The 13,808-nt window shown below is 53.0% G+C and overlaps 1 protein-coding gene across 3 annotated transcripts in view; it reads right to left on the reverse strand.

The window, feature by feature from the left end:
- Positions 1-1,704: 1,704 nt before the first annotated feature.
- The window catches only part of SLC9A8 (solute carrier family 9 member A8), a 79,756-nt gene continuing 67,652 nt past the window's right edge, over positions 1,705-13,808 (reverse strand). For all 3 annotated transcript variants that reach the window (XM_041732635.1, XM_041732634.1, XM_041732633.1), the window contains 4 exons: positions 12,611-12,722; positions 9,011-9,231; positions 7,224-7,370; positions 1,705-6,333 (listed from right to left, as the gene is read on the reverse strand). In XM_041732635.1, coding sequence (XP_041588569.1) covers positions 6,226-6,333; positions 7,224-7,370; positions 9,011-9,231; positions 12,611-12,722 — 588 coding nt within the window. In that variant the 3' untranslated portion in view covers positions 1,705-6,225. The remainder of the gene's footprint in view (positions 6,334-7,223; positions 7,371-9,010; positions 9,232-12,610; positions 12,723-13,808) is intronic.

Here is a 13,808-nt window from a genome sequence, read left to right on the forward strand (position 1 = left end):
GTACAGAGCATAGGCAGGCAGGCTGGGGTTTGGTCCTCCGACAGTTGTCTGCTCCTGCTTGCTCTCCAGGGCATGGTCCTGGGAGGGGAATTCCTGGGTTGAAGGGTGACAGAGGTCTTTAACTTTACTAGGCATTGCCAGATGCTTTTCTAAGTGATTCTCTCAGTTTGGACTCTCACCTCCGGTGACAGTGAGACTTCCTGTTTCCCGAGTGCTCTATCATATCAAATCTCTCCCCTTACTGCACTGCTCCTATAGCTGTGGTTTCATTTGTTTTCATTTGTTTCACGTTTCATTATGAAACGTGAAGATGCCGTGCAGTGTGTTCCTGAGTACTGAATGACTGTGCTTTCTGAAGGATAGGAAGGATATGCAAACAACAAGAGGTTTAAGGTTGCCATTATCCTTCCATTCAGAGAACCAAAACTTGGCACCTGTTCTTCTGGACCGTTTCCTATTTATACACACACCATTAATTTAATTGTTAGAGGCTAATGCTATATATTATTGTTTTGGAATCTGTCTCCCTTCAGGAATTTGTATCCGTTATTTCTGCTGCAAGTGACATCCAGGGGATTATGGGGCCCTGACCTTTGTGTACGGCCCTCCCCCAGAGTTTTCTGGCCTCTAAGGAAAAACTCCCCTGCCCCGCTCCCTTCCACCCTGAGTGCTTCTCCTAGGAATTGAGAAGAGGTTGAAATGTGAGCGAAAAATACCAGCTCCCTCTGGGGGGGCCACTTGAGATCCATTCTCCTTTTACTACCAGGACTCCCTTGTTCAAGCTGACACTGCTTGGCACAGCTCCGTTGCTGGCCTCCCCTGCAACCAGCGGTGGCCTGAGAGGACTCCACCACAGTCCCCATCGTTCCAGTGCCACCCGTCATCACACTCACAGTTTGATTACGTAGAGAAACGTTTCTCTGAACCCAGGTCTCCTCAAAGGTGGAAGAGGGAGGTGCGAGTGCCTCTGCCCCCCCCCCCCCCGCCCCCACAGCTCCCTGCCCCCGACCCCAGCAGCATGTCTGGCCACCCGGTTTGGCAGCCCGGGCACAGCTGGGTCCCAGGTGTGATCTATTCTCCCCACTTCCTTCGGCTGGGGGTGGGGGAGCAGGAGTGGAAGAAGCGGAGAGGTCCAGCTCTGGCTTCCCTGCTGGAAGGCCCGCACCTGGCATCAGCACAGGCTGTCCTACCTGCTTTCATTTTCTAGTACGTGTGTTTTTGGTCTGTGCCTGTTCCCATAAGCAGCTTTGGGTGCCATGTGGAAGTATGAGGGGGCAAACAGACTCCAGGCTTCCGGCAGAGCGTGCCACCACCTTCCACCAGAGACGCCTGCGGCTTTGTGGATTCAGAACCTGGAGGATGGACTGGCAAGTTCCTGCTTCCACAGCCTGGCAGAGGCGCATGGGGGCTCGTCTGCAGTCCCAGCAGCGGGGGACCAGCAGCCCAGGGAGCCATTGGGAAGACAGAAGCTGGGCCCGAGCTAGACCATTCTGCTTGGCCTCACATCCTCCTCACTAAGGGGCAGGGGCAGGGGCAGGTATGACGCCCGGGGCCTGTCTGGTCCGAAGCCCACCGCATGGCCTGGGCAACACGTCTGCCGCTGGTCCCCGGAGTCTGGTAGGTGCTGACACAGAGCAGAGTCCAGGAGAGTGGGACCCGTGTATTTGTAGTGCCACCTGAACACAAATACAGGAACTGCTCGGATCCAGCAGCATTCATTTTTATTTCTAAATAAATATCCAGTGACATTACTGTTTTCTGTTTCTGAATTCTTACAGTCCAGTGAGATGAAGCAGGGGCTCCAGCACAGCAGCTCCTGTGCTCCCCCCCCTCCCCCCACGGCAGCCCACCTTCCCCTCTCCAGTCTGAAGCCCCATCAGGAAGAGCAGCAAATCATTTCTCAGGAACCAGGACCTAACAAATACCTCTCACAACTTACACGTGGGAGGACAAAGAATAAGCCTGACCTTCTGAAAGGTCCTTAAAACAAATTAAAAAAAACATTACTTAAAAAAAAAAAAATCCTTCATTTTTATAAAGAAAATGAGTCAGAAGAATTCAAAGTTCTGATTAACCTTGAGAACAGATCAAACTTGGCAGGGGCTGTTGTGGAGATGATGTGAAAGCCGTGGGGAAGCCATGAACCCCAAAACCTGGCAGCGAGTGAGGAGCCTTCCCCAGGCCTCTAGTTGTTCCTTAGAACAGGGCTGGGGCTTCTAGAAGGGACTAGGAGCACGAGGACATGGCTCTTCCACAGGGCTGACAGGCTCCTGGGAGCACAGGCCCACCAGGGTGACAGGGGACCTTTCTCTTGAGTGCCCGTCTGCACGTTCCCTGTCCGGTCAGGTGGCCCCGCTCCGGCAGCCGCACTCACCCTGAAGTCGGGCGAGCTCACACCGCAGCCTGGCAGGACCAGCTCACCGGGAGAAAGACCAGGTGTTTGTTTCCCTCTGGACCAAGTTGGCCAGTGGGATGGGGTGGCCCAGGGGAAACTTGTCAAGTCTTCTTCATTTGTCACATGGCAAATGGCCACAGAAGTTCCTCAATACCTAACTACTTGCGTGAGAGACAGCAGGAACCTAAGCAGGAGGGAGTGTGGCTACTTACTCTGTGTAAGTCTTCCCTTTCACCGGGAGTGTTTGCATTTAAAACAAATTGCCTGGGGCTTTAGAGACTGAGTTCCTAGGAGAACAGCTTCTTAATGATGCTGGCTGCCATATCGAGAACGAGAATGGTTCAGAGTTGGTTTCCTACACACGTCAACCAGCAAGAGAAACACAGGTCTACATTCTGGAGGGAAGGGGGGAGGATCACGCTGGCTCGCTCTCTCTCTCTCTCTCTCTCTCTCTCTCTCGCTTTTAAAGTCCTAATTAATGGCAGATCATTGCTGCTGATTCTTCCTTGTGCTTGAATCAGGGACCAGTTCGGAGGCTTGCACCATTGACATCCATGACTTAGCTGATGAGAAGCCAGCCACCACCCTGCCTTGCCCCCACTCTCCCCACGAAAGCAGAAATGGGATCCTGGATGTGGCCACCCTGCTGAGGACTCGGCCAAATGCACAAGCCCCTGGGATGTGAAGCTGAGACCTCACAGAGCAAATCTTGCTGATGCCACCTCTGATGTAGGTTTCAAGGATAGGAGGGTCCCCTGCTCATCAATCTTTCCATATTTCATGGCACACAGAGGAATCTGCAGGCCAACCAGAACCTCTGTAGGCTAACTTGGGGTATTCTGGGGGAGCCAACATTCTGGGCCAGGCCCTGCCCCTGGGCCTTACGTCAACCAGAGCCTGGCCAGCACTTCTACTGTGAAGAGAGGTAGCTGGCCAGGGAGCAGGAGGTTTTTGGTTCTGCTGCTGGGCTATCTGAGCACCAGACTATGGAACTGAGCCACCTTCCTCGTGCCTGGCCCTGGCTCAGCCCAGCCTAAAACGTGATCTCTGGGGACCTAAGATAAGCCACCTCCTTGCCCTGTAACTCCCCACACCACAAGCCTCAGGGTATGGTTTTCCCAGGGATCCTACAATGACAGGGCTGCAGGGGGGAGCCTTGGGTGTGGGCCTAGTTGCCACATGGCTCCCCAAGACAAGCACGTCTTCTAAGTTCACTAAGCTGACAGCTGCCTCAGAGGCACTCAGACTTCACAGCCTTCACCTTCGCTCTGAAGTATGACCCTGTCTGTGTGCTATACCCCCTCCTTCCCATGGGCTAGACCTAGAAGGAAATAAATCTGTGGGAAATTGTAGTTATGCTAAATATTTTTTTATCTACTAGGCATTTATTGCCCCCAAAAGTAGAATTATTAAGTATGCTAAAGGCAGCAGCAGCAGCAGCAGCAAACTTCTGATTTTCAAGCAAAGACACTTGAAAAAATCCACCAGGAAAATGTATCTCCATGGGCTCTGCAGGTGAAAATGGTAAAGGCCAAGAGACAGACGTGAGGAACGCGGGTTGCCCTTGTCCCCATGAGAATGGGCTCCAGCCTGCCAAAGCCTCACTTAGCCAGCAGGGGGCAGAAGAGGCTCTCAGGAGACCCAAGAGGTGCCAGGACCAGCCAGGAAAGGTGCCCCCAGGCCCACTAACCCAGGCCTAGGGGACCTTCCACTTTGAGGACTCTTCTCTACTACACTATCATTTTCAAGTCTCCGCTAAAAGTGGGAGGCGAGATCTGGTGACAGGGGGCAGTCTGAATTGAGAAGGTGTTTCCACTGCTTTATCTGTGAATTCACAGCCCTCCCCCCCCCCCCCCCCCATTTTCTGGGAAGCTATTGAGTTTGCAATGCAAGTTCCACTTCTGAGATCAGACCACGAACTTCAAAGGAGAAGGTAAATTATTTATGGATTGGAAAACACTCTAGTCTCGGATCCTTGCCCTCTTCCTCCTAGGTGTGGACAACCGTCTTCTCCTTCTTTGACCTCTAAAAGTAGGAAATGACAGAGACCAGAATTATGCATGGTATTGCTCCTCTCAGAAGGTATTAGGTGAAGTAAAATACTCCTGTTTGGCTTAAATTACGGAGCTAAAGGGGGAGGTTCCAAAAAGAGAAATGAACATATGTTAACCCTAGCAAGTACAGATTTACTTTTCATGCATAAGAAGGAAACCAAGTGCTTCCTGTCTGATTGGCCTCATACTTCCAGGAAAGGGGCCTGGTCTGGTGGGCTGGGCACCAGGGTCTTGGAGGGCTCTGCAGTCCGTTCTTCCTGACACCCAGGGCCATGCTGCCTGAGGCAGAAGGGATGAAAACAGACCTGCTGCCAGCCCAGGGTCCATGCTGGCCCAGTGTTCCTCACACAGAACCAGGACACAATGAACGAAACCACCCAAGAGGGTGGCGAGTCCCAAGGCAGGGACCCTGAGGCACCTAGGGGAGGTACCACTGGCCCATAGATGGGCAAAGGCTAGTGGGTATGAGGTTTGTTAAGGGAAGATGAGGAGCAGATGTGAAAGTGAGGAACTCCACTCTATCTGGATGTGACTAGCAGCTCCTCACCCTGGATAGCCAAGGGCCAGGACCACAGGGACAGGGCAGGGGGTGTACGTGTGGGAGACAGAGACATGTGCAAGCCTCTGTGAGCGAGTTCTGGGTGGGAGTGGCAGGGAAGAAGCACAGGGCACTGCTGCTCTGGCCCCTACTCAGGGCTTTGGTGAGCTGGGACCCAAGACGGTAAAGAACCGAACAGGGAAGAAGGAAATGCTGATTAGCAGTGAAGGTGGCAGCAGGCAAACCGTGGGCAGACCCCACAGAGCCCAGGAACTGGGGCCTCTGGACCAATGAGATCCACTGGGTGAGGGAGGGAGGTGATTGCCAGGCTCTCACTATGTAAAAGTGCAGGAATTTAAACAACTCAAAGACCACCGATACCGGCTGCATAAGCCCTGTAACTCTAGCTTCTCCCTTCAGAGGGCGCTCTGACCCCACGGACTTGGCTGGCTCACCCCCAGAAACCCGATGCAGCTTCTAATGGGATTCCTGAGAAGGACCCGTGTCCGGCTCCGCACCAGTGTAAACATTCACACTATTCCCAGAGGAGGACAGCAGCTGCCTGCCACCCAGGGAGACAGCCCGCAAAGGTGCCAGTCCGAGGTAAAGAAAAAGGTCACTGGTTTTTCCTTTTCAGGGAGTGCAAGCAACAACTCAAAGGGAAGTGTGAGGTTTTCCGGATTTCTGAGCCCACCACTTAGGTCAGAACTGCTACTGCTGCTGAGACCAGAGGCACCTTGATGACCAAAGGGAAAGGGTGGCTGGCTCCCTGCACTGCTGAACAGACACCCATTTGGGCCACAGCAGGGACTCCTGTGAAGGCCGTGGCTGAGAACAGCAGAAGCTGCAAGCCAGCACTCCCCCAGAACCCCCAGTCCTGGCGGGCTCCACAGCTGGTCACGGCTTTTCTTCTCAGGCACCTCAGCTCGTCAGAGGACTCTGCACCCTGGCCGCAGAAGCAGAAGGGAAGGTTTACCTGGATGGTGGGTCCCTCTGGATCTGCGGGCTGGGAAGCAACAGAGCAGAAGTCCGGCTCGGGGAGGCCCGGGGACATGACCTACTTCAGAAGCAGACAGCTGGCTCCAAGGCCCAGGGACATCTGGTTTCAGAAGACCATGGCCTTTGCTTCACCCTGCTTCCATCTTCCCTGAGGCTGCGGCCAAATGCAGCATCTCCGGGGCCCCTGCTGAGCGTCTGTCCTGAGAGCCAAGAGGCCGCTGGGCGGGCGCCCTGCTCCATCACAGCAGTTCCTGCTCGTCATCTTCGGAGCCCGAGGGGCCCTGGCGCACCTCCTCATACCACTTGTTGGTGAGGGTTTTCATCTGGATGCGCCCATGGTGGAGGTCCTGGGGCAGGAGACACAAGCAAGCCCTGGTCAGTGGGTCTGGGTCAGGTCAAGGTTAGGAGGGGGAGCTGCCTGTACCTTGTGGGGGTGTGGGAGAGAGATGGGAAGAAGGGCACAGGGCCGCAGGCATCTTCAAAGTGTTAACCAACTAACTCAAGCTGGGATTCTTCTCTGGGGGGTGGAGAGGACAGGAGGTGTCACTCAGAAACGGGAGTGGGAGGCAGGCTGGCGTGACGTTCAAAAACCTGGCTTCTGGGATCAGACACCCCTGGGCTCTGTTGCCACCTCTGCTGCGTCTTGGCTGTGTGACCTCAGGGCGGTTACTGCACCTCTCTGGGTCTCAGCCTTCCCAGCTGTCCAGCAAGAGAATAGCTGTAGCTACTACACAGGTTGTTGGGAAAATGACACGAAGCAATAATGAGAAACATTCCCACAATGACAGAGACCATGACTGCCAGGGAGGAACATGGGCTCAGAAATGAAGTGCAGCAGACCCAAGTTGGGCCCAAGACTGTGTCACTCACAGTCCAGAGGCCAGCAGTCCCCGGGGGGATGGAACAACAGCCCTGAGCCTTGGGCCTCACTGCCTGAGGCCCTGGCATGTTTGAAATTTTCAGCTCCGATTCAGTAGCTGATCAATGTTCCGAGTCTATCATCGAGGAAAACCAAACTGTGTTAACAAGTCTATTATTAAACTCACACTACAAATGGCAGGGAGGGGGAGGCGAAGAGCAGATGCCGAGCCTCACAGCATATCCAGCTGCCGCCCGGGAAGGGGGGCGTGGGGGAGGCGGGCCGGCAGGCCCCTCTGCCCACCCACCGACGGCCCCACAGGGCCTGAGGGTGGAAGGCTAGGGACCCTGAGCCATGTGGTGCATGCTGGGGTCCCACCTCCTGAGTCAGTCGCCGCGTGAAGAAGGGGTTCAGGTACTTGGCGTCCAGCCACACGAAGCCTTTGAGGTCCTGCCGCCTGATGTAGTGGGCTTCATATTCCTCCTCCGTGAGCTCTGACAAGTGCTCTGACTCGATGGTGTTGCCCTGTGGCCGGAGGGAGGTCGTCAGCTGGCCTCTTCCTGGGAGCTCCTACCCCACCCAGCCTACCCAGCAGCCCTCCGCTTCTGGCCACCAGTGCCCCGAGCCCTAACTGTGCTTTCGAATCAGTGCAGGGCGTCTGTAGGTAGCAGAGCGCCCCCTGGGAACCCTGAGGGAGGTGGAAAGGCTTGTAAAAATACAATGGATACCCAGAAATAAATCAGAATCATGAATAAATCAGAATTTATTTGTGGGCTGGGGTTTGGTCTGTAAGCTTTCCAAAGGTGATTCTAATGTGCATGTAGGACTGGGAATTGCCATTCTCGGTGATTTTGTTCCCAGCAAACTGAACAGGGCAGGCTCCTTTTGTCACTTGTGCCTGCAGCTGCACTAGCTGTGGTTCTGTTCTGGGCAGGTGTTTGCCGGTCAATCAGTGGGGCTGGTGGTGTGTGGGGGGGCAATTTTGGTGGGAAGCAGAGAGGAATGAGAGTGACCACCCTCTGGCAGGACAGGTCTGCGAGGGTAGGAGGTCTCAGGGTCACTGGATTCATGCCAGCACAGCTCTAGCCCACTGCGGAGGAACAGCCCCACTCTCTGAAAGGAGGACCAAAGGCCACCAGGGTGTGAATGCAGGAGAAGCCCTGAGGCCACAGCCAAGTGGCCACCACTGGGGGTTTGGGGGGAGGTGCAGCTGCGGGGGGTGGGGGGAGGCAGGGAGAGTCACCCAGAAGGCTTGTGGTTTCAGAAAATGCAGCCCCCCCGCCCCACAGGGTTCTCATTAGGCAGGTCTGGGAAAGGGCTCAAGAATTCACATTTCTAACAAGCTCCCAGTGATGCTGCTGGTCCAGGGGCCTCCACCTTGAGAGCGCTGATGGAGAGCGTGATGGTTAAGAGCACAGACTATGGAGTCTGTGTGGCCTCTCTGTGCCTCCGTGCTCATATCTGCAAAATGGGGATGAGCAGAGAGCACCTGCCTCCTGTGGGTGATCAGGGTGCCCGGGACAGTAGGAGGAGAGCCTGTGCCACAGGCTCTCCCTAAATAACATAGCAGCTCCCTAAATAACATAGCAGCTCCTCTTCCTCTGGGCAAACATCCTGGTTTCCCTAAAGCCGGGCTTCAACAAGGATGGCTGCAGGGTCGCAGGGCAGCGGCACCTGGCAACCTGCTAAAAATGCAAATTCTCTCTGGTCCCACCCAGCCCTGGAAAGCCCTAGAGCCACCACTGGTTCAGATACCCAGCAAAAAGTCTGAGAACCTATATTGGGGCTTTTGTTAAGAACAGACAAGAAAGCTGGAGGATGGGGGTGGTGGGAGAACAGCCTCTGTGAGAAGGTCCTGCTGAGCCAGCGCCCCCGTGACACCCTCTCCCCTGTGGACCTTTCCAGCAGGGCCTTGGCTGAGACATGGCTGCAGAGAGACCTGTGCTCCCCACTGAGAAAGTGGGCTGTGTCCCTTTCCCACCATGAGGCCAGAGGCTGGCAAACAACTCACAAGGAGCCTCAGGACTCCAACCTCCTTCTGAGGCTGGCAACTGGTGTACGTGTGTGTAGGTGCTGAGATCCTCAAATCGTGTCTCATTTCCCCATTTCCCAGCTGCGGTGCAGACCAAGCCCCCATCCCATCCCCGGGCCCACGGGGCACTGACCATCTTCTCTGTCTTGCTGAGGTTGACGTCCTTCTTGTTCCTGCGGCGTGCCTTGGCATCCTCGATGTCCATGAGGCGGATGAGGGGCATGGTGCTGCCGCCCAGCAGCAGGATGGTGAAGAGCACAATGATGATGGTGGTGGTGCCTATGAGCTGCCGCTTCTCCATGGGCTCCAGGTCCAGGTGCAGGCTCAGGGCATAGGGGATGGCCCCTCGCAGGCCTGGGGGAAGAGAAGGGGGTATGAGGACATGCATAGGGCGGAGAGAGGAGAAGCCACATCACTGACTGGGTGCTCTGCGGATACGGCCATGGCCCTGCATCACGCCAGTCGAACATTCTAACACACCCGACTAAAGAGGATGAGCTCCTCCTGTGAGGCTCTAGGGTGTGAGTAAAGCAGGCCACAGAGAAGCGGGGCCTTAGCTCATCCCATTTCTCCTTCACAGGGTGGCCAAGCAGGTCAAATGAGGTGACCTGTCCAGGCCGTGATGCACTAGGCGTGCGTGCTTGTGTGAAGATTTACCCAGCTCAATGCTCACAAAAATACTAGCATGGACCAAGCCATCCCTGTGCATAGGTACCAGGCCCTGTGCTAAGGACTCCACATGTACAACCTCGCTGGAACTTCATAGGAGGCTGATAAAGCAGGTCCTACAATTCTCCACCAGATAGCAATTTATCCAAAGGCCCCTTGCTTCTGAAGATGCCACTCTTACACAGCTCCTGGCGGCATGACAGGTCCTGGGCTGCCCTGCTGCTGGCCAGAGGCTGTGGGGGAGCTGCGCCACTGCCTCTTCCTTACTTCCTGCTGTGGTGCCCAGCAAGGCTGCTGGCTCAGCTGAAGGCTGCACAGAGCCAGAGCCGGAGAGAGCATTTTCTAGGAAACCTCCTAACTTGCCTGGGGCCACACAGAGGGGAGCTTCCAGGAGGGGAGACCCCAGACAAGGACTTGTCACACAGTGAGTGCCAGAGAAGGGGAGAATGGGGCAAGGCACTCAGTGGAGGATCTGACCCAAATATGGAGGCTGGAGCATCACAGAATGAGGGGGCTCTGACCAAGCAGTGCCCAAGATAGGGACAAAGACAGGGGATGGAATTAAGAGAGACAAGGAGAGGGGAAGGGCACAGACGATGGCGGGATGTCCTAGGAGGGCTGTGCTACACGGTGGACGGGGCACAGGGTCTAGAATCTGGCTCCTGGGTTCACCACCTAGTGCCCTGCTTTCCGCCCAGATGTCTCAGGCTGGAGCCATGGATTCAACTCCATCTCTCAACTTGTCACATGAGACTAAACACAGGGCCTGCCAGGTTGGTGGCCTGAGGAGGAAATGCTCAGCACAGGACAGATGTACATGCAGCAAATACGGAGTTAGCCATTCCTCTGCTGTAACACACATTTCTCTGTTCTCCGTGGAAGGGGGACGCTGGCAAAGAAGAGGTTGGGCAGGAAGGCAAATTCAGTCCTAGACAACAAGATTGTGGTGTTTCCATGGCATCAAAGGAGGATTTCAACACGGGAGTCAAGATTTAAGAGCAAATAGCTTGGCCAGCCCGGGTGGCTCAGCGATTTAGCGCCGCCTTCAGCCCAGGGTGTGATCCTGGAGACCCGGGATCGAGTCCCAAGTCGGGCTCCCTGCATGGAGCCTGCTTCTTCCTCTGCCTGTGTCTCTGCCCCTCTCTCTCTGTGTCTCTCATGAATAAATAAATTAAAAAAATCTAAAAAAAAAAAAAAAAAAAGAGCAAACAGCTTTGGGAGTGTGGGAACTTGATGGAAGTGGAGGCCACATGATGGGTGAGCGTGTGAGAACACAAGAGCAGAAGCAGGCCTGGGGCTGAGTCCTGAAGAAGCCAGTGTTGAGGGTTTGGTAAAGGAGGAAGGGCAAGGCAAGGAAACCCCACAGGAAAAGGAAGGCAACCAGGAGCATGGCCTGAAGGCCTAGGAAAGAAGATCTCCAGGCAGAAAGGAGGTCAGTAGGAAGAAGGAGCTCAAAGCCGAGGAGGTAGGCCGGACAAGGGCTGCCCTGTGCCCACCAGGTTTTGGCTGCAAAAGGTTGCTTCGTGACCCGGGCAAGGCCAAGTTCAGGTCCATGAACAGGAGGTAAGGAAGTGGAGAAAGCAGGCGAGGACAGTCCATGTCAGGAGGTCTGGCAGCATTGGGAGACGGGAAGCAGCCGGAGGGGGTGTGCAGAAGGGGTTTGGGTTGAAGTTGCTTGTTTTTTGCTGAGAAAGAAAAGAATCTTTAAGAGTTTCAATGATGAAGTCTCAGTAGAGACAGAGTCTGAGTATCCAGGAAAGAGAGGGCAAAAGCCTGTGGCAGGAGGGCTCGGGATGGCCTGGGAGAAGCACCAGGGACCAATGGTCCTCACTGTTTAGAACAGCGCCCCATTCCCCACAGAGGCCTCTTCCCATGCCTGCTTCTCCAAACAGCTCATGCTACTATGTAAAGTATCTGATACATCTGACATTTTCTTTGAAATTTTTAAGACCTTGGATCTACTACATTTTTTTTCTTCTTGGCAAAAAAGATTGAGCAAAAAGTTTCTCTTGCTATACATACATACATAACACACACACATACATATGTATATATTTTAAACAAGGTCTTTTGAAAGGGGAGACAAATCTGTGAGAAATTTACAGATACGCTGTTGGATAGAAAACAACTTATAAAGCATGTTGCTATACCCCGACCCACATGGAATATTTTAATTATAATATTTAAATAAGAAGGTACAAAGAACTGGATGTATTGCTCAAAAATAAATTTAAAGATGCCTAAGGATCCAGTGTGTTAGGAGCCAAAGATGAACTCATTCCCATCCTTTAAAAAGTAGAGGAATTTGCACAGAAACAGTGTTCCGATCAATGCTGAGAACTCTGACTAAAGGAAAAAAATACCTAAACCTAGCCTGTCGTGCAAAAAAAGTTTCAACTTGAACTTTCTTTATTTTGAGCCCTACACTACTTGCAGGCAAGTCAAAGCTGCTCCTTGTGCAACCTGCCCCAGGCTGCCCGTCTGTCAAGAGGAACGTGAATAGACAGTAAATTCTGGCTCTGCCTCCTGTTGATACACAAACCCAAGTGAGTCCTTTGCCTTAAGCCTGGGCTTCCTCATGTGTAGAACAGATGCACATTACCCATTTATCTCACAGCATGGAGCCTGTGAGGAGTACTGTCTGGAAGGGGCTCGTCCGGACCCTGTTAACCAGGGGATTGTAGGATTTTTGCCTTATGAGGTGTGGCCGTTTTTCTTTTTATTTAAAAATTTTATTTGACAGAGAGAGAGGGAGAGAGCACAAGCAGGGGGAAGTGACAGGCAGAGGGAGTAGCAGGCTCCTCATGGAATCTGACACAGGGCTTGATCCCAGAACCCTGGGATTATGACCCGAGCCGAAGGTAGACGCTTCACTAACTGAGCCACCCTGGCACCTTGAAACGCTCCCATTTTCTTTTTTTTTTTTCCATTTCCTTTTTCTTTTTTTTTTTGAGGTGCTCCCATTTTCAAAGGGCTCCAGCAGATAGCCACATGCACTCTCTATACAGTGTGTGCCTTTATAAGAGGCATTTTCCTTCCACTGTTCATTCAACATTGGACTTACCACTAAACCACATGATGAACATCATCTTCGGTGTGATTTTATGATCACGGAAGAAATTCAGGAGGTAGGAAAGAGGGAAAATGTTTACCGCTCTGCCAAACAGTACAAGTACCTGTGAAATAGCAACAAATGAAGTCTTAGACAGAAACCTCTGGTCTTTCAAGATGAAGCTTGTTGAAGCTAACACAGACCTTGTGACACACCCAGAATAAATGCAGCCTTCCCCTTGGCCATGAAAGACATGAATGATAACGCTAGGCAGAGACCCAGCTGGGGCATGTTGCTCTAGACGCTGGTTTCTATGAGTCTGGGAAAGGATCACACTTTGTACAGTATGTTGCCGTGGCCAGGAAGAGAGGACTAACAAGTATTAAAGCCAGCTTTAGTTCTGACAGTAGAACAAAACCAAATGCCAAGAGGCCATGCTAAAGTATCCAGAGACTAATTTAAGGGCAATCCCACTCTTTCCAAAGGTGCTCCACCATGGGACAGGCCCGAGCTAATCGTTCCCAATGGTCTAGCCCTGGAGGGACAGACAAGGTGTTCCTGCCTCTCCTATGGGCACCCCACTCCTCAGGGAAAAGAGGAATGACTGAAAAGGACGTACACCTAATGCTCATAAATGCTGCTCCTCAAGCAGAAGGAATGTGTAGGCAGGTTCTAGAAGGAGGTCACATGCACCCTGCCTGGACATTTGCTTGCCACAGCTTTGGGTTCCTACCCATCTCTACAGTCTTAACAAAATATAGCTTTAGGTAAGGTTTAAATCTTATTTAATTGGATGCCTAGAACTACTTATTAATTTGCTTTTTTCAACTTGGTTCTCACCATAACTAATCTAATAACATGTACACAATATACACATGTACACTTGGCAGGGTCTAAGTTTCAGGGGCAAGGAAATGGAGACAGAGGGTAAAGGACTGGTCTAAGAGGACCTAGGCAGGAAGTAGGGGAGCCATGTCCCAAACCCAGTCCGGTCTCCAAAGCCCGTGCCCTTGACCACTAAGTGAGTCTAAGGTAATGCATCTGAACAGCACTAGCCACCTCCAGGAGCGGGAGGGAGCTCCCACTCCAGCACATCTTCTCATTTTCCTTTTGTTCCCAGCCCACGGCTGAGGGAGCCACCTCCGTTTCACCCACTGAAATCCAATCTTTCATCCCTGCACTTGTGTCTCAGGTTTGACCAAACGTGGCC

This window comes from Vulpes lagopus, chromosome 18 (genome assembly GCF_018345385.1).
Source record: "Vulpes lagopus strain Blue_001 chromosome 18, ASM1834538v1, whole genome shotgun sequence".
NCBI classification, from domain to species: Eukaryota; Metazoa; Chordata; class Mammalia; order Carnivora; family Canidae; genus Vulpes; species Vulpes lagopus.